This window comes from Panthera leo, chromosome E3 (assembly GCF_018350215.1).
Source record: "Panthera leo isolate Ple1 chromosome E3, P.leo_Ple1_pat1.1, whole genome shotgun sequence".
In the NCBI taxonomy this organism is placed as follows: domain Eukaryota; kingdom Metazoa; phylum Chordata; class Mammalia; order Carnivora; family Felidae; genus Panthera; species Panthera leo.
Window position 1 is genome coordinate 18,860,254 of NC_056694.1, and position 23,349 is coordinate 18,883,602.

General features: G+C 49.3%; 1 protein-coding gene across 3 annotated transcripts; it reads left to right on the forward strand.

The window, feature by feature from the left end:
* The first annotated feature begins 5,892 nt into the window (after positions 1 to 5,892).
* On the forward strand, positions 5,893 to 15,417 carry LOC122209926 (nuclear factor of activated T cells 2 interacting protein). Of its 3 annotated transcripts, XM_042922236.1 has the most exons (9): positions 5,909 to 6,365; positions 7,029 to 7,101; positions 9,288 to 9,405; positions 10,017 to 10,097; positions 10,188 to 10,374; positions 11,329 to 11,473; positions 11,606 to 11,715; positions 13,326 to 13,422; positions 14,044 to 15,417. In XM_042922236.1, the coding sequence occupies exons 1-9, from the start codon at positions 5,979 to 5,981 to the stop codon at positions 14,094 to 14,096; spliced, it is 1,251 nt and encodes a 416-aa protein (XP_042778170.1). In that variant the 5' UTR covers positions 5,909 to 5,978; the 3' UTR covers positions 14,097 to 15,417. The 3 variants fall into 3 exon arrangements, with proteins under 3 accessions (XP_042778171.1, XP_042778170.1, XP_042778168.1); XM_042922237.1 differs by having other exon boundaries at positions 5,893 to 5,990; positions 13,326 to 15,417; XM_042922234.1 differs by having other exon boundaries at positions 5,910 to 6,365; positions 13,326 to 15,417.
* The last annotated feature ends 7,932 nt before the right edge of the window (positions 15,418 to 23,349 follow it).

Sequence of the window (23,349 nt, forward strand, 5' to 3'; positions counted from 1 at the left end):
CTTCTTCATGTTTCTCCTGAGCTTCCTGGGCCCCACTGCCGGGGGGCCAGCAGTGACTTTTTCCCTCCACTGTCTGTTGGGTGACTTGCTTCCATTCTGCATCCCAGAGCCCGTGGGTGGATTTTTTTTCTGTCTTCTGTGCCCAGCCCTTTCTCAGCTCCTGGTTTTGGGCAAGCCACTGAGTTTCCTTTCTCTGCTGTCCCTGGGGCCTCAGCTTGACCTCTGTCCCCATGTGGGTATGAAAACCCCAATCCTAGGGATCTCGGTGTCCCCGTGGAGTGCTAGACTTCAGCCACCTCTCAGCATTGTGGCTTTGATTTCCTTCTTTATTTCTAGCACCAGGAAGATTGTGTTGCTGTTGAGCTCAGATATCTATTTTAAAAAGAAGAAGAAGGCGTGCCTTGGTGGTTCAGTCACTTGAGCATCTGACTTTGGCTCAGGTCATGATCTCATGGTTCATTAGTTCGAGCCCCAAGTCAGGCTCTGTGCTGACAGCTCAGAGCCTGGAGCCTGCTTTGGATTCTGTGTCTCGCCCTCTCTCTCTGACCCACCCAGCTCACACTCTGTCTTTCTCAAAAATAAACATCTAAAAAAATTTTTTTAGGGGCGCCTGGGTGGTTCAGTTGGTTAAGTGGCCAACTTCAGCTCAGGTCATGATTTCGCAGTTCGTGAGTTTGAGCCCCACGTTAGGCTCTGTGCTGATAGCTCAGAACCTGGAGCCAGCTTCAGATTCTGTGTCTCCCTCTCTCTGCCCCTCCCCTGCTTGTGCTTTGTCTCTCTCTGTCTCTTAAAAAATGAATAAACATTAAATTTTTTTAATAAATAATTTTTTTTAATTAAAAAAAAAAAAGAAGAGGGGTGCCTGGCTGGCTTAGTCAGTAGAGGACGCAGCTCTTGATTACGGAGTTGTAAGTTTGAGCCCCATGTCGGATGTAGAGATTACTTAAAAATAAAATATTTAGGGGTGCCTGCGTGGCTCAGTCGGGTGAGTGTCTGACATCAGCTCAGGTCATGATCTCATAGTTCGTGAGTTCGAGCCCCACACTGGGCTTTGCGCTGATAGGGCAGAGCCTGCTTTGGATTCTCTGTCTCCGTCTCTCTCTGTCCCTTCCCTGCTCATGCTTTCTCAAAAATAAACATTAAAAAAATTAAAAACAAAATCTTCAAAATAAAAGCAAACTTCCTGTATCTTGCATAGTATATGTTTGGAGTGTGGGAGGTGGGATATGTACCTCCAGCGTTACCTGGGTTTCCATTCTGGAATGGAGTTTCTGTGGCAAAGAAAAAAAATGCAAGAATAAGAAATCCAGATCTAGCTCAGCATTCAAACACCCACCTTACCCTTCAGTCAAAGGAAGCTCTCCAAATCGCCATAATCCCCACCCTTCCCTATTACCTTTCATCCACCCGCTTCAGTCCATTGAACTTTCCTGCCTGTGCCTGAAGCATTCGAGCACGTGACTCCGGGTAAAAACATCCTGCCTTCTTGAGGGCAAATCCATGCCGGGGTCTTCTTTGTGCCCCTGGTGCCTAGCCGGGAGACGGCAAAGATCAGGAGCTCCAGAAATAAGTGGGGAAGGAGGAGTGAAGGGACAACGCAGGAAGCCCTGAGATTCAGAGCGCACAGGCTGGAGCCACTCCTGGGAAGTGTGGACAGAAGTTGGGAAACAGAGGAGTGCCACTTCTAGCCCAGTGCTCCAGAATTAGACCATCTGGTCTTTTTTCTTTTTTTTAACTTTTTAAATGTGTATTTTATTTATTTTGAGAGAGAGAGAGAGAGAGAGAAAGAGTGAGCGCAAGCAAGGGAGGGCCAGAGAGAGAGGGAGAGAGAGTGAATCCCAAGCAGTCTCCATGCTCAGTGCAGAGCCCGACGCGGGGCTTGAACTCATGAACCTTGAGATCGTGACCTGAGCTGAAATCAATTTCAGATGCTTAACCGGCTTAGCCACCCAGGCACCCCTGGACTATCTGTTTTTGTTTTAAGTTCATTCATTTATTTTAGAGAGAGAGAAATAGAGCAGGGGAGGGGCAGAGAGGGAGCGAGACAGAGAATCCCAAGCAGGCTCTACGCTGTCAGCACAGAGCCTGACGGGAGGCTGGAACTCAGGAACCGTGAGATCATGACCTGAGCCCAAAGCAAGAATGGGACACCCAACAGACTGAGCCACCCAGGCGGCCCCCCTCCTCTTTTTTTAAAGTGTCAGACTATCTGGGTTTGCACCCTAGCTCACCCCTCTCTAGCTGTGTGACGCAAGCTCTGTGCTGTGGTTCGGAGGTCTGTAAAATAGGGGTGATTTTACCTACCTTAATGTGTCTTAGATGTAAAGCTCATGACGGTGATATAGCAAGCACGCTGAATATTAGTTTATTATGATTCGGCATTTATTAGGGGCCTACCGTGTGCCCGGAGCCAGAGGGCACCAAGATCGTTTTCACGGGGGCTTCCTCTGGTGTAGGGCCTTGCCCAGGAGGAGGTCACACTCCAAAGCTTCTCCATATCCACAGGACCCAGTTTTTTGGCAGGGGCTGGACCACTTCTAGCTCTTGAACAAGGTTTGAGAAGAAGGAGGCTTGAGGGAAGTTCCAGGTCCTCAGGGCTACCCTCTGCCTCCCTAGTTTGCAGTGGCTCTCGAGGTGGGGCTCGAGGCTGGCCGAAGGGTTTCTGGTGCAATCTCTGTGCCCTCAGCCTGGCTACCAAGAATGGCTGAAGATCTCCTGGGACTGCGAGGTCCTTGGAGTCCCGGCTACTGGGTCCGAGGTGCCTTTGTCCCCTGGTAGACAGCACCACCTGCTGGGTGTGTGTTTGTGTCTGTACTGTGTGTGAGGTGTGGCGCGGGTGAGGCGTCAGGGGCCATACGGTTGGAGGTGATGTGGGAGGTGTGAAGTGTCGCATGATCCAGGAGTTGCCAGTAAGGTAGATGTGTGGAGCATATGTAGCTTCCGAGGCGCATGATGCTGTCGGTGGGTGTGTTGGTGTGAAAAAAACAAAACTCTTCTTCCAACGCAGAAACCCCCCACCCAGGTGATAGAGACAGAAAACAGACTTTATTACTGGAAGCATTAAACCAGAATGGTATGTACATTACAGGTGTTAACCTTAAGAATAAAACCGTTGGGGCCCCCGGGGGGCTCCGTCGGGTGAGCGCCCGACTTCGGCTCAGGTCATGATCTCACAGCTCGTGAGTTCGAGCCCCGCGTCAGGCTCTGTGCCGACAGCTCGGAGCCTGGAGCCTGCTTTGGATTCTGTGCCTCCGTCTCTCTCTGCCCCAACCCACTCGCATTCTGTCTCTGTCTCTCTCAAAAATAAACATTAAAAAAAAAAATTTTTTTTTAAAAGAATAAAACTGTTAAGGGCGCTCATCTGACTCTTGATTTTGGCGATGGTCATGATCTCAGGGTCATGGGAGCAAGCCCTGTGTTGGGCTATACACTGAATGTGGAACCTGCTTGTGATTTTCTCTCCCCCACTTCCTCTGTCTCTCACCCCTCCCTCGTGCTCATTCTCTCTCTCGGTCTGAAAAAATAAATTAAAAATGAGAGTAACAGTGTCAGTTATTTTTTCCCAGCAGAAATAGGTTTATTCAGGAATAGCAGAGAAATACTACTTAAGACTTGTAAGCTCTGACAAAATTATAGGTAAGGCTGGAGAGGAACCGCTGCTTTATAGAGGAAAAGAGGGGGCCTTGGGAGAATGGCTGTTATAAACAGAGTCCATTGGACTGAACTGGGGGTTCCAAGCATAGGGGCTTCTCATTGGCTGAGTTGTGCCAGTCTCACATTGACCCGGGCTCCTGCTGGGTGAGGAGAAAATCTCCTGCTGGGTAGGCTCTTGCCTCTTGCAAATACAACTTAAGTCTCTTGTTGGTTCTGGAAAAGGCTGTAAGGAGTGGTAGGATATGAGAGCTCCCCCCCTCTGGCTTCCCAACTTCATTTTTTTTTTTTTTTTTTGTAAGCTCTGATGAGGGATAAAACAGAAAATGTTCACCTTTAGCCCGGAAGGCTGATCCAAAGCCTACATAATTCTGATGAGGCTCAAATACGTGCTGGCTGCTATATTCTTTTTTTTTTTTTTTTTTTTTTTTTAGTTTATTTATTTTGAGAGAGAGCGTGAGTGAGCACACACGTGACCTGGGAAGGGGCAGAGAGAGAGAGAGAGAGGGAGAGAGAGAGAGAGAGGGAGAGAGAGAATCCTAAGCAGGCTCCACACTGTCGGCAAGTAGCCCCATGCTGGGCTCGGACTCATGAACCGTTAGATTATGACCTGAGCCGAAATCAAGACTTAGAAGCTTAACTGACTGAACCACCCAGGTGTCCCATGGCTGCTACATTCTTAAAGGGTCTCATGACTGCCTGTACAACCTACCCATAGTTAACATCGAACTGAATGATAAGAGAAATCTTGAGAGGTTTATGAGTAGAAATTCAAAGAAAACATTTATGATCTAATACTTGGATGTCCCCTCCCTCTTGAGCATTAAGCATATAACCACCAGCTTCACACAGCAAAAGTGCAGCTCTTCCTGCCCAAGGGTCTTGTCCCCTGCTATAATAAAGCACCTCTTTGCACCCAGAATATCTCAAGAATTCTTTTCTTGACCTGTAGGCTGGTGGCCCCACATCAAGTTCTACGACCAACCGTGGGGCTTGAACTCAGGACGTGGAGACGGAGAGTCACGTGCTCTACCCGCTAAGCTGGCCAGATGTCCCCCAACTTCATTTTGAATAAGGTGTTTTTGTTGTTGTTGTTTTCCTTCAGTTTCACACAAGCAATTCTACAGGTAGCCAAGCAGGTACAACCCCTTATCCTGTTTTCAAGGTAAAAATTTCAAAATCCACCGTCTTTAGTCCTGTCTAGTTCATCCTAACTTTATTATGGTTTATTGGCTTATATCCAGGGGAGAAACAAGCTTCTCGCCTATTACTGACCTGAGGTAGTTTAGTATATCATAGCAAGGCCCCCACCAAAGTGAGGCTGTTAATCCCTCTCCCAGGAACTGGGAGATCTCGATCTATCATCTATCGCTAGGGGAGGTTTGCATTTCAAAAAGATGGCTTTCAGCTCCCGGGAGTCCTGAGTTTTGAGAATTGCAAGAGGCTTATTTAACCACAATAGAGATGTACAATCATTTTACAAGGACGAAGAAAGAAATTCTGAAACAAACGTGGGAGAGAGGGAAGTCACACCCCTTCTTTTCAACAGGGAGAATCAAGCCTCTCATTTTTCACTTGGATTTGTCCCACCAGGTGTTGTTTTCGAGGCGTGTTGTGCTTAGGTGTGTGCTGCGGACGGGTGTTGCGCGAGGGCGTGTGTTGTGTTAACATTGCGCGTGAAGCCCGTCTGTGGGGGCCGTCGGGTGTGAGGGAGGGTATGTGTGATATGTGTGATGTGGGAGGTGGTTCAGAGTTGAGTGGCGTTGCAGTGCTGGGCCGGGGTGTGTACCGGGTGGGTTCTGCACGGAGCAGGGGCGCGTGTGTCGGGGTGGCGATGAGTGGAATTAGCCCACAACGTAGTTGCGGGAAACGATAACGGCGATAATGGAGAGGACTAAAGCTTGGTTCCGCGGTTTCTAAAAATTCGGAGGCCGTCTCCCTTCACTTTGTAGTCGGAGGGCTTGAGGACTACAATTCCCAGGATGCCCCGCTCGCTCACCAACCAGGAACACGCGTCGATTTAATGGGCGGGCCTGGAGTGGGCAGGTCAGGAAGAGAGGCAGACGACCAATGGGCGAGCCGGAACGAATCGAAAGCCACGCTGATTGCGCCGAGGCTGATTGGAATCTTTGGCGCCTTGGTTTCAGTGGTGGATGCATGATGGGCGGATGTAGCGACCAATGAGAAGGCGGGGAGGAGGAGCCAGGGGGTGTGGGCAGGGAGAGGTGTTAACTAGCAGGCGGTTTACCCAATGAGGAGCGCAGGTCGCTGAAGGGGGCCGGGCGAGGCGTCTAGAGGCGGTGGACTGTGGTCGGCTGGTGTGTGCCATGGCGGAGCCGGTGAGGAAACGGGGCCGCCGATCCCGGGGCGGCGGTGTCGGCCGAGGGGCTCGCGGGTCCCGGGGCGGCCGGGGCCGGCGTCCTCGCGTCCCTCGGTCTCCAGGCCGGCCCACCCTGGACTCGGTGTTTGTGGACTTGGTCAGCGACAGCGACGAAGATATCCTGGAGGTCGCAACAACGCGCAGCGCTGCGGACTCGGTCGAAGTCCCTCACCCGGAGCCCCCAGTGCCGGCTGCCCCCCGGGACGACAGCGACAGTGACAGCGAAGGGGCGGACGCCCCGCCCGCCGGAGCCCCGCGGGCCCCGGTCAGGCGGCGGCGGCGGCTGCTGCTGGATCCGGGGGAGGCACCGGTTGTTCCAGTGTACTCCGGGAAGGTGCAGCGCGGTCCCCGGGAGGGCTAACGCAGAAGGGCTGGGTCTAGGGACTGCTCAGATTAGGCTTCTGGGATTGGTTTTGGGGGACTAAACGGACGCGGGAGTTGGGGCCTTGGAAGCAGAGAGATGCAGGGTTCCTGAGGTTTCTGCAGTTTGGAGAGGTGAAGAGGTTTGGAGTGTGTTAGGAGTTTGGGATTCCCGGGAGCTGGAGTGTCAGAAGCAGAGAGAGGCTAAGGGGCTGGGATCCCTTATGCTTCTGAGAGGGGCTGGCAGGACCTGGGGCTGGGATTTGGGGCATGTTGGGTTTTGAGGTTGGGGCCCATTGCTAAGGATCCAGGAAGCTGGGGTCATGGAAGTTCAGAGAAGACTGGGGACTCCAGGAAGCTGGGTCCCCTGGTGGGAGGGTGAGCTAGGAAGCTGGGATTCCCCAGGATTTCAAGGTAGCAGGATGGCTAGCAACCTAGTAAGAGCGTAAAAGAAAAACTAATGCCTTAGGGAAAGGGCTTGTAGCGGTAAGGGTACTCTAATTTGGATCTTGTGGAAGCTGGGCTCCTAACTCGCCCAGAGAGGACTTGGACTTGAGAGCTGGAGGACGGGATGAGTCATCCTGTTTCCCTTTCAGTAGAGGGAGGACTTGGGACTGATTCACTTTTGTCTTTACAGGTGAAAAGCAGCCTTCATCTCATCCCAGATCACCTGTCCCTCCTGAAACTCTGCCCTCCAGAAGCTGAGGAAGGTAGGGGCAGACTTCCAGAGAGGAGCCCAGTGCTGGCCTCTCTGAGGAAGCTTCCTGGAGTTTACATCTCTGCGGTTTATTATTATTATTTTTAATGTTTATTTATTTTTAAGAGGGAGAGAGAGCGTGAGCAGGGGAAGGGCAGAGGGAGAGGGAGAGGGAGAGGGAGACACAGACTCCGAAGCAGGCTCCAGGCTCCGAGCTGTCAGCACAGAGCCCGATGAGGGGCTCAAACTCACAGAACATGAGATCATGACCTGAGCCAAAGTCGGATGCTTAACTGACTGAGCCACCCACGGACGCCAGAAATTCCCAGGCGCTCCTGCAGTTCATATTTTTCCTGAGGCTCAAGGGAAAGGCATGACTCCTTCAACCTAGCCAGACAAAAGCTTCTGTCCTGAAATGAGATGAGCGTTAACCAAGAGGCACAGAAAGGGCTGTCAAACTGCCCTTCCCCCAACCTGATAGGCACAAGAGTGTGCTAATCTCCAGATTTCTAGGCCATCTCCAGAGATTCTGATTCTGTATTCCTGGGGGCAGGGGAGGAGGAGGGGTTGAGAATCTGTAACATCGTGGTACATCTGCAACAAGTTCCTTGGGAACACTCTGGAGCCAGCATGGTGTTCTTTGAATCTTATCAGAACTGGTCCTCCCTCAGTGATGTGATGTTTTGCGAACCACCCAAAGGCAGTGAATAGGAGTCAAGTTTAATGAGGAAGGGATCCAGTGGGCAAATGCAGACCTTGGGCCAAGCCTTCTGTACCGGCAGCAAGTATGGTAGGGTGATCAACAGCTGATTTAGGAACCAGCTGGCCTGGGTTTGAATCTCAGCTCTACCTTTTCGTAGCTGTGCGACCTTGTTTCGGCATCAGAAAACTAGGGGTAATAGTGGTCCTACGCCAGAGGATTTGGGTGAGAATTAATTAGAGAGTATACATAAGGAGCCCTCTCTTGGGCTACATGTATGGTTAGGACAGTACCTGGAACGTAGTCGTGCAAAGGTACTTCTGTCCTTGCTGCTTCAAATGTAGGCCCAGGTGCGCCAGGTGTCTCCCGGGAGCTTGGCAGAAATGCAGAATCTCATGTGTCTACCGGCTGCCACATTTATCGAGGACAGAGTTGCTCAGCCTTGACCTTACTGACATTTGCACTGAGTAATTCTTTGTGGGGACCTGTCCTGTGCATTGTAGGATGTGTAGCAGCATTGTGACCTCTACCCATCAGGGGCCAGCGTCACACACTCCGACTCCCTCCGCCTCCTCATCATGACAACAAAAATTGTCTCGAGACATTGCCACATATCCCTTGGGAGGCAAAATTGCCTCTGGTTGAGAACCACCGATCTAGGATGCATTATCATTGCTTTGTTTTTGCAGTGTTTATTTATATGGTTAATGATGATCTTTGGTTAATGGCAAACAAATGAAAAAAGAGCTTCTGTGTTCTAGAATAAACCTCTAGTTTCCTGTCATAAGGAGTTGTAGTTAAAATGAGTGATTAAAAAAAGATACTAAGTATTACAGAGATATGACAAAATGTGGTAATCATGCTCACATGGAAGAAATTTGAGAAACATGGGCTCAGAGGGCCTGTACTGCTCCGTACCTCGTTCCCTCCCTGCGCCATGCCGCCTCCTGCCCCTACCTACGTGGTCTGTCTATGCCCATCCAATCCAGTACAGGAAGAAAATAAGAGGAACAATTAAAAAAAAAAAAATCACCCTTTGCCAACATCTGGTTTGAAGTTTGTCCTGTCACATACATGGTAGTATGTGCATGTGTCACAAGGAACACGTGTGTATTAAGTAAATAACATATTTCCTAGATCGTGTGTATTTTATATGTGGGCGGCATGTGATCAAAAAAGGAGATTAAGTTAATCATAAGTTAGTTGGAGTGGCCCACCTTCCGATCGTCCCCACTTCCGTGCCGGCTCGTGCCTTAGCATGAGGTTCAGACACCTCCGCTCATCGTTTTCTCTGCACCAGGCATTTCCCTGTGACTCCTGCCCCTTGAGCACTTCCCCAGCATTATTGTGTGTGTGTGTGTGTGTGTGTGTGTGTGTTTCTTGGGACCCCTCAGTCTCCAGCTTTCTCAGGACCTTGTGAAGCCCCTGACTTGCCTCTCCTTGGCCTCTCGCCGCCCTCTCTTAGCCTACCCCTTCCACTTGTCCTCCTTTGTTCCCAGAGGCCGATGTGGCAGATTGTAGCAGTCCGCATGCTGAAGATGCCCCGTTTCCAGATTCGCCCTGGAAGAAGAAGCTGAGGAGTAGAGAGGCAGAAGAGAAGACAAAGGAGGTGTTTCTGTGAGTGAGGCTGGGGCACTGGGACCCCAGGAGCAGAAGGGGAGCCGGGGGCGTGGGCTGAGGTGGGCAGGATCCTTGGGTGGCTCGTGAAAGGGTAAGGAGAAGGGATGGAGGGAGTCTTGAGGCTCAGGGAGGAATGAAGTTGTTTTTTTGTAAACATTTTTTTAAAGTTTATTTGCTTATTTTAAGTAGGGGAGGGGCAGAGAGAGAGAGGGGAACAGAAGATCCGAAGTGGGCTCTGTGCCGACAGCGGACAGCCCTATGGGGGGCTCGAACTCACGAACTGGGAGATCATGACCTGAGTCGAAGTCGGACGCTGAGCCGACTGAGCCACCCAGGCGCCCCAAGGAAAGCAATTTACCTTAAAAAGTAGACATTTTCCTTGCTAATATTTTGGTCCCGTGGGTATAAAAATGATGGCTCAGGTTTTCTCTGACCTTACCTCCCCGTGTCCACCGGATGATGTCACTGGAAGGTGTTCCCTCTTGATAATCCACTTCCCTGCGTTGGTGCCCAGGACCAAGGAGCTACCTCCTTGTAGCTCAAGAGGAGACATATGGGACTGGGGTCCCTTCCTCTTCCTCCGTCCCAGCCCTCGCTTCTCTTTGTAGGTTTCAAGACACCTCTCCTTTGTCTCCGCCTCCTCCGAGAACCAAAAGCAGGAAGCATACTCGGGCACTCCAGAAGTTAAGGTACCAAGGGCGGGGGGCTCGCCAGGGTAGAGAGGGGCGGTTTGGTGGGTGGCCCACCCTGGCTGACCCACCGTCCTTCCTGCACCCCAGGGAGGTGAACAAACGCCTGCAAGATCTCCGTTCCTGCCTGAGTCCCAAGCAGCGCCAGGGCCAAGATCACCAGAACCAAGAGGACGAGGTGGTCCTAGTGGAGGGTCCCACCCTTCCATCGAGCCCCCGGCTCTTCCCACTGAAAATCAGGTGCCGGGCTGATGTGGTCAGGTTGCCCATGAGGATGGTAAGTGCCTGAAGGGCTGTGGGAGAGGGGTCCCCGGAGCTGCCTGTGGGCGAGTGTGGTGTCAGGGCAGAAGGGACCGTGTCTTGCTTTCCCCATCCAGCCAGTGCCCTTCCAGGTTCCCCCCCACCCATGTCTTGAGTTCGCTCTTCCCTTTGTCTCGATTGTCTTTCCCTCACTCTCTCTTCTCCGGCAAACTTCCCACCCACCCTCCAAGGCTCCACTTAAGCCTCCTGAGAAGCTTTGCTTGGTAGCCCCCTCCTCCGTTCCTTCCCTCGGACCCCGTGCTGCCCCTTAGTGCCTGCTTTTAAACTGTGTTAGTCACAGATGTCACCCGTTCACTCTGAGCTCCCCCAGCTTCCTGGTGGAAACGACTATTTTTGTAGGGATGAGCCCAATTCCAAAACAAGAGTGACAACAGAAATAACCATTTATGGAGCAGCAGCGACGTGTCGGGCAAGCAGCGAAGCCAGGCCTTGCGAACACGCAGCCCATGGCTTTTATCGACAGCGCGTCTTACTTTTTTTGTCCCGTGGACACAGAATGCTTTTCAGACGTGTGTTCATTGCCCCCCACCTCAATGAGTGATTTCATCCAAAGGACCGGTTGCCTGGCTTCTCTTAAATAGGAAGGAGTAGTTGCACTGGCCTGTGCTCCCACACGGCACCCATCAGCCAGAGCTGGGGACAGCTGGCCTGTTAGAGGGGGCGTATGAGATCCAGTTTGCCGCCTTCCCCACCCCTGCCTTTTTCCCTCCTAATCCACGGCTGCTTCATTTCTTTGTGTTACCTCCCCGAACCCCATATGGACGTGACTTTATTCTGTATTTTGCCAGGTAAATCTGTGGGACTCCCAGCTGAGAAGCTCAGCGGGTAGCAAAGGCCAGAAACGTGGGGGGGGGGGGGGGGGGGGGGCACGTCAGGAGGTGGCCTCCTTTGCTTCTTGTCCCCTCGCCAGTCGGAGCCCCTACAGAGTGTGGTGGACCACATGGCCACCCATCTCGGGGTGTCCCCAAGCAGGATCCTTTTGCTCTTCGGAGAGACAGAGCTGTCCCCTACTGCCACTCCCAGGACCCTAAAGCTTGGAGTGGCTGACATCATTGGTGAGAGGAAGGCAGGGAGGTGGAGCCTTGAGGAGGCTTTGGCCACAGGGAGGGGATAGAGGAAAAGGCCCAGAGGGGGCCCTGCTTCCAGTCCCCCCCTTAAGCCTGGCTTCCCGATCCTGCCTCCCACAGACTGCGTGGTGCTAGCAAGTTCTCCGGAGACCTCAGAGATGTCCCGCCTGCTCCAGCTGCGGGTGCAGGGCAAGGAGAAGCACCAGATGCTGGAAGTCTCGCTGTCTCCGGTGAGTGGGAGAGATGGCTGTCTGGGCCCCTCACCCTTTCCTCTGCCGACCGTGTCTCTCTGGTCAGTTACCAGCGGGTGGCTCCTCCCGAGTCCCGAGCACTTTGGGTTCCTGCCCGTCCTAGAGAGTGGGGAGAGCCCACTGTTCAGCTTTGCTCCCCCTCGTGCTGGGAACCTCTGCTCTAGTCTCCCGACTCCTGCTTAAAATGGAAAGGACCCTTGGACGGTAACCAATGAAACAGAACAACAGTGCCAGGCTTCTGAGTGACAGTCCCCATGCTAGAGATAATTAACTTCCCAGTCAGGGTGTTGGTGAACTTCACGGTGACATTGCATGGAAACCACTGTCGTTGCCCTCATTTAACACATAGGGACACGGGTCTAGAGAGGCGGGATAATTTGCAGTGTCTGTTCCTGGGGCTGCTGTAGCAAAACGCCACAAACCAGGTGGCTTAAAACAACCGTATTCTCACACGGTCCTAGAGGCCAGGAGTCGAAGCCGAGTGCTCAGCAGGGGCCGTGCTCTGTCTGAGGCTCCGGGCAGAAACGCTCCTTGCTTCTTCCTGACTCCTGGAGGTGGCCACCGGTCCTGGGCACTCCTTGGCCTGCAGCTGCGCCCGCCCCCTCCCTCAGTGTCTGCCTCTGTTGTCACGGGGTGTCCTCCCTGTGTGTCTCTGCCTGTGTGTTTTCTTGCAAGGATGCCAGACTCTGGTGCCCACCCTCAGCGACTGTGCCCTTGACTTCACCTGATTACATCCGCAAAGGCCCTGTTTCCCATCTGGAAATGGGAAATGGTCACATTCACACTTACCAGGGCCCTTGCCCAAGGTCACACATGAGCTGAGTGGGAGAGCCTGGCCTGCAGCTCGGGCCATCCTCACTCTAGGATCTGGGCTGTCTTCTTCACTGCAACAGATGCCTCCATTGGTAGGTGAGGAGCTTGGGGCTTGCAGAACCCACCTGACCCGGAGCCTGCAGCCTAAGCCTTAGCCTCTGTGGCCCGGTCCCCTAGAGAGGGACCCAGCTGTGCTAGCTTCTCTGTCCACTCACCTTCCCCTCCGTGGGCTCTGACTTGATTTGTCCCCTTTTCCTCTCTGTCCTGAATCCTCTGTCCATCTCTATAAGTTCTCAGCCCCTCTTTTCAAATTCTTTTTTTTCTTAAGATTTTTTTAATTGAAAATTTTTAATGTTTATTAATTTTTTATTAATTGTGAGGTTTTTTTGTTTTTTTAATTTTTTTAATGCTTATTTATTTTTGAGAGAGAGAGAGAGCGAGAGACAGAGCATGAGCAGGAGAGGCAGAGAGAGCGGGAGACACAAAATCCAAAGCAGGCTCCAGGCTTCAAGCTGTCAGCACAGAGCCTAATGCGGGGCTTGAACTCACAAACCGTGAGACTGTGACCTGAGCCGAAGTCAGACGCTCAACCGACCGAGCCACCCAGGCACCCGGTTAAAGATTTTATTTTTAAGTCACCTCTGCACCCAACATGAGGCTCAACCCCTTGAGCAAGCGTCACATGTTCTATTGACTGAGCCATCCAGGCACCCCCTCCCCTCCCCTCCACCCCATCTTTTCGAATTCTTACATCCATTTTTTTCTTCTCTGTCCAGGATTCTCCTCTCAAGACCCTCATGTCCCGCTACGAGGAGGCCATGGGACTCTCAGGCCACAAGCTCTCCTTCTTCTTTGATGGGACAAAGCTTTCAGGCAAGGAGCTGCCCGCTGATCTGGGCATGGAATCTGGGGACCTCATCGAGGTCTGGGGCTGAAACCCCCGCGCCCTGTTTTGACGTGCCGCCTGGACTTGGGGGAGGACAGCTGCCCCTTTTGGCCCTGTATGGGCTTATCTTTAAGCTGAAGCAAAATCTGGCAGCGAACTTTGACCCCCTCTCCCGTTGACCCTGGTTTCAAGCCGTTAGTTACTTGGTTAGTTGTGTGGTTGTTCTTGCCGTCCTGGGTGGACTGTGGCTCCGCCCACTGGGTTTGCTGCGTTCGCAGCCCCCTGGGACACGGGGAAGGTATCCCTCGCTCCCACCGAGCCCCTTTCCTTCCTGGAAATGTTTTTATGCAAATGTTTTTATGCAAGTGCTCCTATTTAGAGCGAGTGGGAATAAACGAGGGGTGGGTGTGGATTCCAGGCCTGGGATGTCTGGGAGCTGGGACCAGCAGTGGCCCCAGGGGGCTAGCAGGTAAAGTTTGAGGCACCTACACGAGTGTGGTTCCCCGGCCTGCGGGAAGATAAATGGTCCAGGCCCCACACGTGCTCACTTAAGCCCAGGCAGACAGGGTCTACTGGATCCTCAGCTTTGGATGTCTTCCTCACCCCAGGACCCTTTATAGGCACCTTCCTGAGGCACACACGTTGTTTAAGACATAGTTGAACACCTCGAGCTCTTTTTGTTTGGATCTCCCGATGCTAGTCCACGAAAGGCTTCTCTGGTTTTACGGCTGTCTCTTCCCTGCTCATGCCAGCCTAAGCACCCATTCGAGTGTGCGGATCGCGCGTCTTTGAATACAAACGCATCCTCGTAAGACGCACTGATGTGTGTGTTGAATACACTTTTGCCGCGTGCGGCAGCGCCGTGCTGTAGATCTCGTGCTGTTTCTTTCCTCACTCAATACGTGGTGCTTGTTCTACGTGGGATTCATCGCTCGAAGGGCTCGTTGGTGTTCCTCAGGGGGCCTCGGCTGCATCTTATACGTTCATGGGTCTCCTTCCGCGCTTGCGTGGCGGGTTCTCCAACATAAGCCCCCAGGATGGGATTACGGGGCGGACGGGTTAATTTCCCTGTGGTTCTACCAAATTTTTCTCACGAATGGCCACGGAGCCTCCCCCTGGAGGGTCCCCGTTTCTCCTCATCCTCACCAGCTCTTGTTACTGCCCTGCTTTCCAACTTTTGCCAGCCCGTGGGGAGGAAAGTGGCGCCGTGTTTCAACGCACATCCATCCGCTCACCGGCACTTCCGGGAATTTCTTCGCACGTGCCCAGCAGCCTTGCGGGCTCCCTTTCTGTGCGCTGCCCTGACGGCTGCCGACGGCTCGCGGACCGGCACTCGTGCTTGATTCTTTAGGGGTGTCCTTCACCGAACAGAAATTCTCAGTTTGGATGTTACGTGCGTGAACTATTTTGTCGTATCATTTGTTGCTTTTTGATTTCTTATTTAAAAGTCGTTTAGATATTTTACATGTTCTGCTCTTGGCTCCTTAGTTTGCCCTTGCACGTTTCGGCCACTAAGTAGGGCTGAGGTCCAGCCATCACACCCCGCTATGCACGTCGGCTGGCCTCTGTTCTGTGTGGGCGAACATTTGTTCGCATCGGCTGATTCCAGGCTGTACCGGCTGCCGAATATTGAATATTACTTTTAAACGATTTGAATTCAACTTCGCCTATGAGATCCAGGTTTTATTTTCATCACAGAATGAGCCAGACTTCTCAGCGCTGTCTACTAATAAAGCCATTAATTTTCCACTGATACGTGGTATAATTCTGACAAAAGTATGTCACCTTCTAAAAACTTCTTTTGTTGGAACGTGGCATTCCTTTGACCTTACAATGTGAGAAAAATAGAAGCCTCTATAACATTGAAATAATCCACGATATGGCATAACTCATTTTTTTCAGATCTTATTTTGTCCATTAATACGTTTGGACACGTTAAAATTGTGTATTCGGCCTTAACAAAATAAACGGGAGTACATTCACCTTGCGTCTCCTTGAGGGTTTCTGTCTTTGTAACCCCCCCCCCAACAGAACCCCCCCACTACAGCCCCTGTGACAGTCCATTAGTTGTCACCTTGCATCCATTGTTACTCCTTCCAGGGTAACAGAGACCCTGGTTTTTAGCAAAGCACGGAGACTTCAGAGGGAGGACAGCCAGCCTCCGTTGTAGCCAGCTGCCAGTTCAGGCTGGTGGGTGTAAGGGGGAGAGGGGCGCACCTCGCAGAACATTTCCCAAAGAGGGCAGCAGGAGCCCCTCTCCTTCGCTGTCTTCCTGCTGCTGGACGTAGAACAGCCCTGCAGACCTTGGGGAAAGAAGCCGTGCAGGTGGCACAGGACACGGAGAGACGGAGCCCGGTCCCCAGCCTCTCTGCAGCGTCCTACCAGTCCTCCACTGCTGACCTCTGGGCTTTCCTGGGAGGGGGAGCTGCTTCCGTCTGGCCTAAATCACTGCTATTTGAGGACTTCTGTCTCTGGTAACCCAGCCCAGTTCCAGCCCCAGGATGTTGCCATTGCAACATTGTAGTGAGCCGGTTGGGGTCCCTGGCTGAGATTTTTCTCAGGTTTCTCTCCAGGAGTAGAACCACCGGTCACTGAACGTGTCTGGTCTCTCTTCAGCAATGCCAGGTTGCTGACCACAGTGACTGGACCTCTTTATAAATCCATTAGCAAGTGCTAGAAGATTCCGGTTTCTTCTTCCCCAGCCCTGAATCTGGGGAGGAGATGGGAAAGACTACTTATTTTAAAAGAATTTGCATTTCTTCTATGTTGAGAGGTTATTCATCCTTTTGATCAAAGGATTGATCACTTCTCAGGTGGTCATTTTATTTTATTTTAAAATGTTATTTATTTTTATGGATTTTATTATTTTTTAAAATAATTTTTAAAAGTTTATTTATTATTGAGAGAGAGAGAGAGTATAAGCTGGGGAGAAGCAGAGAGAGGGAGACACAGAATCTAAAGCAGGCTCCAGATTCTGAGCTTTCAGCACAGAGCCCGATATGGGGCTCGAACCCACAGACCCACAGACCTTAAGATCATGACCTGAGCCGAAGTCAGACACCTAACCAGTCAGCCATCTAGGTGTCCCTTAAGGATTTTATTTTTAAGCAATCTCTTACACCCAACATGGGTCTCTAACTCACAATCCAGAGATCAAGAGTCACACCCTCCATCAACTGAGCCAAACTGGCGCCCCTATTTTCTTTTCTTTTCTTTTCTTTTTTTTTTTAAGATTTTTAAAAGACTTTTTTAAAGACTGATCTCTGCACCCAATGTGAGGCTTGAACTTACAACCCCAATATCAAGAGTCCCATGCTCTTCCCACTGAGCCAGCCAGGTGGCCTGTCAGGTGGTCTTTCTGAACTCACCCAAAAAAACCCAAAAACAAAGCCAACAAACAGGGGTGCCTGGGTGGCTCAGTAGGTTAAGCTTCTGACTTCGGCTCAGGGCACGACCTTGCAGTTCATGAGTTCGGGCTCCGCGTTGGGCTCTGTGCCGACAGCTCCGAGCCTGGAGCCTACTTTGGATTCTGTGTCTCCCTCTCTCTCTGTCCCTCCCCAGTTCATGCTCTGTCTCTCTCTCAAAAATAAACATTAAAAAAACCCAAAAAAACCACAACACTCTCCTGATGAAAAACCTTCAAAACTGGGGTGCCTGGGTGGCTTAGTCAGTTAGGCACCCGACTTCGACTCATGAGTTCGAGCCCTGACAGCTCAGGGCTCTGACAGCTCAGAGCCTGGAGCCTGCTTCGGATTCTCTCTGTCTCTCTGCCTGCTCACGCTCTCCCTGCTCACGCTCTGTCTCAAAAATAAACGTTAACAAATTTTTTTAAAAAACACCTTCAAAATTGTAGTAGGCCCTTACTCGGTGTCACATGCGAAGCTTGGTACTTTTCGTGATCTCATTCATCCAAAGAGCACCTAGGAGGTAGGTGGTGTATTATTCCCATTCTCCAGAAGAGAAACAGAAGCACAGATTAGTGAACCCGCCCCAAACCTCACAGCCACCGGGCGCAGAGCCAGATGGAAGGCCAGGTGTGCCTGATCTACGACAAGACCCGTGCTGCTCACGCTGGAACCTGCACACAAGTGAGCTGGGAAGCTTGTGGAAACACGTGGCGTCAGCAGTTCTGGGGTGCGGCCCGAGATGTTGCCGTTCTAACGAGCTCCTAGGGGTTGTGGCCGTGCTGGCCACACTTGGGGTAGCAGGATGCTGTTTTGCTTTTTTTTTCTATAGCCTCACAGCCTCCCATCTCCCCACCCCTGCCATTCCTTCCGGAAGCCCCCCCGCACCATGGGACTGGCCATGTCCTCTGTGTGTCCCCACCTCAGTCCGGAACAGGGGTCTGGCTCAGCGGACTCTTCCTGCCCACCGATCTCTTTCTCCGGTGCTAAACTGTAAGCTCCTTGAAAATAAATACCCTATCTTGTTCTTCTCAAACATCCCTAGCTCGGGGTCTGATACCTAGTAGTTAGTTGCCTGACAAATGTTTGTTGAATGAACAACTTCCTCATCGCATGAGCCAGAAACCCGTGTCACTCTGGACACCTCTTAACCCCCATATCCTCTCCGTCACCCACAGCTGCCCTAGGTGGCTAAGAGCGACTCACGTCCCTCCATCCCACCGAGGCCTGCAGCCCGGTCTCCTGCTGCAGCCGCCTGACAAGTTCTGCCACCCCTTTGGCCCCCTCCAACCCAAGGACAGTGTAGCCAGTGTAGCCAGAAGGATCTTAAATGCAAATCCAATTTTAAAATGAAGGAAATGCTTCACGTGTCCTAGGCCCCAGGCCCAGCCTGGCCCCTGCCTGCTCCCTGGCCGGCCTCCCTCCCCTCACCGTCCTCCACGCTGCCCTCCTTTCAGATTCTTGTGTCCATTATGCTTCCTTCTGTGGCCTTTGCACAAGCTTTCCACTGCCTGGAAAAGTTTTTTCTCCCCTCTTAGGAAGTCAGTGTTTGCCGCGCCCCTGTATCTGAGCTCAAGGATCACTTCCTCAGCAAGACTCTCAACCTCCCTGACCAGGTCAAATGCCCCTGTTATCAAGTCCTTGTCATACCCATACACCTGTCTTTGTTATTTTATTTTATTTTATTTTATTTTATTTTATTTTATTTTATTTTATTTTAATTTTATTTCATTTTATTTCATTTTATTTATTGTTTATTTATTCATTATTTAGTTTACTTATTTATTTATTTGAGGAGAGAGGAAGAGAGAGAGGGAGAGAGAGAATCCCAAGCAGGCTCCGTGCTGTCAGCTTGGAGCCCAACGCAGGGCTTGAACCCACAAACTGTGAGATCGTGACCTGAGCCGAAACCAAGAGTCAGACACTTAACTGACTGAGCCACCCAGGTGCCCCCAGATGTCATCTTTTTGTGGCACTTGTCATAGGTGAACTTTTTTTTCCCCAAGAAATTTCACATATATTTTCCAGACCAGTTTCCAAATCAGGTAGAGCAAAAAGTTGGGCTCCAGTTTAAACCAATAGACCTGTACAGACAGATTTATTTATCTGACCTAAAAGTAATTTTATTCCAGAAATCCATCAAATTGAAAAAGCCTGAGTCCAGGGATGAGCACAATGTTTTTTTCCATTTGGCAAAAACAATTAGCATAAAGATATTTGCCTTTATAACCAAAAAGTTTTATTTTCATTAATGTCCAGTGGTACTGTATTTGGATCACAGACTTTTTTAAAAATAATTTTTAGGGGCGCCTGGGTGGCTCAGTCGGTTGAGCGTCCGACTTCGGCTCAGGGCATGATCTCGCGGTTTTGTGAGTTCGAGCCCCGAGTCAGGCTGTGTGCTGACAGCTTGGAGCCTGGAACCTGTTTCGGATTCTGTGTCTCCTTCTCTCTCTGCCCCTCCCCCTTTTGTGCTGTGTCTCTATCAAAAATAAATGAATGTAAAAAAAATTAAAATAATTTTTAACTTTATTGGAGTTTAATTTACATGCCTAACCATTCACTCACTTGAACTGTAAAGTTCATGAGTCTTAGTAGATGTACACGGCCCAGATATGGTTCCCCAGGCCATTTGCATAATCTCCTCCCCCTGACCCCATTGTATGAATATACTATTCACCTGTTGGTGGACACTCGGGGCTTTTTCATTCTGGAGGCTATCATGAATAATGATTCTTTTAAAAAAATGTTTATTTATTTTGAGGTGGGGGGAGGGGCAGAGAGAGAGAGAGGGAGAGAGAGAGAGAATCCTCAGCAGGCTCCATACCCGGCGCGGAGCCCAACGTGGGGCTCCATCCCACAACCACGAGATGGTGACCCAAGCCAAAATCAAGAGACAGACGCTCAACGGACTGAGCCACGCAGGGGCCCCAGTAATGCTTCTTATGTATATTTGCATACAGGGTGTTTTGTAGCGGCATGTTTTCAATTCTCCTAGGTGATCATCTCCGATGATACGTAGGAGTGGAGTATTGGGCAAATGTGTGTTTAATTTTGAAGGAAACTGCCGGTTTTCTAAAGTAGCTGTAGTATTTGCATTCCTACAAGTACCGTGTGAGGGTCTTAGTTGCTCCATATCATTTCCAGAACTTGGTGTGATCAGTTTTTCTTTTTTTAAAAAGCTATTCTCACATAGTGATATTGTGGTCTTAATTTGTATTTTCCATAATGACTAACAATGTCATATACTTGTTGGCCATTCATGTATCTCTTGTGAAAGTCTGTAGAAATCTATTGCCCATTTAAAAAATTGTGTTATTCTCTTTAGTTTTCAGAGTTGTTTATATAGCGAGATATACGTCCCTTGTCAGATGCGTGCTTTGCAAATATTCTCTTTCAAACTGTGGCTTGCCTTTTCACAGGTGCGATTTTACATATGTATGGATATCTGTCTCCTCCAGATCAGCCTCCTGAGGGTAGGGACTCAATCTGCATTGTCTGACACCTGGCATAATGCCAGGAACATAGTAATGGTCTGTTGAGTACATTCAGGGACCACAGTCAGAAGTTCCTTTCCATCTCTTTCTTTCCGTTAGACCCTCAGGGGAGACCAGGCTTAGGTTATAAAACATGAAATATCTCATGGGGTGTCACAAATGAAGGGTATTTGTGACTCAAATGGTTTCTTCCCTTTCTTCTTCTTCTTCTTCTTCTCCTCCTCCTCCTCCTCCTCCTCCTCCTTCTTCTTCTTTAAGTTTATTTATTTATTTAGAGAGAGAGCACAAGGAGGGGAGGGGCAGAGAAGAATCCCAATCTCAGTGCTGTCAGCACAGAGCCCTACGCAGGGCTCAACCCCCTCCCAACCTGAAGATCATGACCTGAGCCAAAATCAAGCGTCCAGTGCTTAACTGAGTGGGTCACCTAGGCGCCCCTTGCCTCAAATGTTTTCTTTTCCTTTTTTTTCAATTAGAATAATAAAGCTATTTTAATTACTATAAATCAGCATTTATGCCTAATATTTTCATTTTTGTCTCAGTTACCTATTCTCTTTTCTTTTTTTTATTATTTTTTTTAAATTTACATCCACATTAGTTAGCATATAGTGCAACAATGATTTCAGGAGTAGATTCCTTAATGCCCCTTACCCATTTAGCCAATATCCCCCTCACAACCCCTCCAGTAACCCTGTTTGTTCTCCATATTGAAGAGTCTCTTATGTTTTTCCCCTCCCTGTTTTTATATTACTTTTGCTTCCCTTCCCTTATGTTCATCTGTTTTGTATCTTAAAGTCCTCATATTAGTGAAGTCATATGATATTTGTCTTTCTCTGACTAATTTCGCTTAGCATAATACCCTCTAGTTCCATCCACATAGTTGCAAATGGCAAGATTTCATTCTTTTTGATTGCCGAGTAATACTCCACTGTGTGTGTGTGTGTGTGTGTGTGTGTGTGTGTGTGTACCACATCTTCTTTATCCATTCATCCATCAATGGACATTTGGGCTCTTTCCATACTTTGGCTATTGTTGATATGCTGCTATAAACATTGGGGTGCATGTGTCCCTTCGAAACAGCCTACCTGTATCTCTTGGATAAATACCTAGTAGTGCATGGCTGGGTCATAGGGTAGTTCTATTTTTAATTTTTTGAGGAGGCTCCATACTGTTTTCCAGAGTGGCTGCACCAGTTTGCATTCCCACCAGCAATGCAAAAGAGATCCTCTGTCTCCGCATCCTCGCCAACATCTGTTGTTGCCTGAGTTGTTCATGTTAGCCATTATGACAGATGTGAGGTGGTATCTCATTGTGGTTTTGATTTGTATTTCCCTGATGATGAGTGACGGTGAGCATTTTTTCATGTGTCGGTTGGCCATCTGGATGTCTTCTGTGGAGAAGTGTCTGTCTATGTCTTTTGCCCACTTATTCTCTGGATTATTTGTTTTTTGGGTGTTGAGTTTGAGAAGTTCTTTATAGATTTTGGATACTAACCCTTTATCTGATATGTCATTTGCAAATATCTTCTCCCATTCTGTTGGTTGCCTTTTAGTTTTGCTGACTGTTTCCTTCGCCGTGCAGAAGCTTTTTATTTTGATGAGGTCCCAGTAGTTCATTTTTGCTTTTGTTTCCCTTGCCTCTGGAGACATGTTGAGTAAGAAGTTGCTGCGGCCACGTTCCAAAAGGTTTTTTCCTGCTTTCTCCTCAAGGATTTTGATGGCTTCCTGTTTTACATTGAGGTCTTTCATCCATGTTGAGTTTATTTTTATGTCTGGTGTAAGAAAGTGGTCCAGGTTCATTTTTCTGCATGTCGCTGTCCAGTTTTCCCAGCACCACTTGCGGAAAAGACTGTCTTTATTCCATTGGCTATTCTTTCCTGCTTTTTCAAAGATTAGTTGGCCATACATCTGTGCGTCCATTTCTGGGTTCTCTATTCTGTGCCATTGATCTGAGTGGCTGTTTTTATGCCAGTACCATAGTGTCTTGATAATTACAGCTTTGTAATACAGCTTGAAGTCCGGGATTGTGATGCCTCCTGCTTTGGTTTTCTTTTTCAAGATTGCTTTGGCTATTCGGGGTCTTTTCTGGTTCCATACAAATTTTAGGGTTGTTTGTTCTAGCTCTGTGAAGAATGCTGGTGTTATTTTGATAGGGATTGCATTGAATATGTAGATTGCTTTGGGTAGTATCAACATTTTAACAATATTTTTTCCTCCTATCCAGGAGCTTGGAATATTTTTCCATTTTTTGGTGTCTTCTTCAATGTGTTTCATAAGCTTTCTATAGTTTTCAGTGTATAGATTTTTACCTGCTGGGTTAGGTTTATTCCTAGGTATGCTTTTTGGTGCAATTGTAAATGGGATCGATTCCTTGATTTCTCTTTCTGTTGCTTCATTGTTGGTGTATAGGAATGCAACCGATTTCTGTGCATTAATTTTATATCTTGCAACTTTGCTGAATTGAAGGATCCGGTCTAGCAGTTTTTTGGTGGAATGTTTTGGGTTTTCCATATAGAGTATCATGTCGTCTACAAAGACTGAGGTCCCAGTCTTGGGACCTTGGGATGTCTTTTATTTCTTCGTGTTGTCTGCTTGCTGAGGCTAAGACTTCCAATACTGTGTTGAATAACAGTGGTGAGAGTGGACATCCCTGTCTTGTTCCTGACCTTAGGGGGAAAGCTCTCAGTTTTTCTGCATTGAGGACGGTATTAGTGTTGTGTCTTTCATATATGGCTTTTAGATCTCAAGGTCTGATCCTTCTATCCCTACTTTCTTGAGTTTTTTGTTTTTTTTTATCAAGAAAGGATGTTATATTTTGTCAAATGCTTTCTCTGCATCTATTGAGAGGGTCATGTGGTTCTTGTCCTTTCTTTTATTGATGTGATGCATCACATTGATTGTTTTGCGGATATTGAACCAGCCCTGCATCCCAGGCATAAATCCCACTTGGTCGTGGTGAATAATTTTTTTAAATGTATTGTTGGATCTGGTTGGCTAATATCCTGTTGAGGATTTTTGCT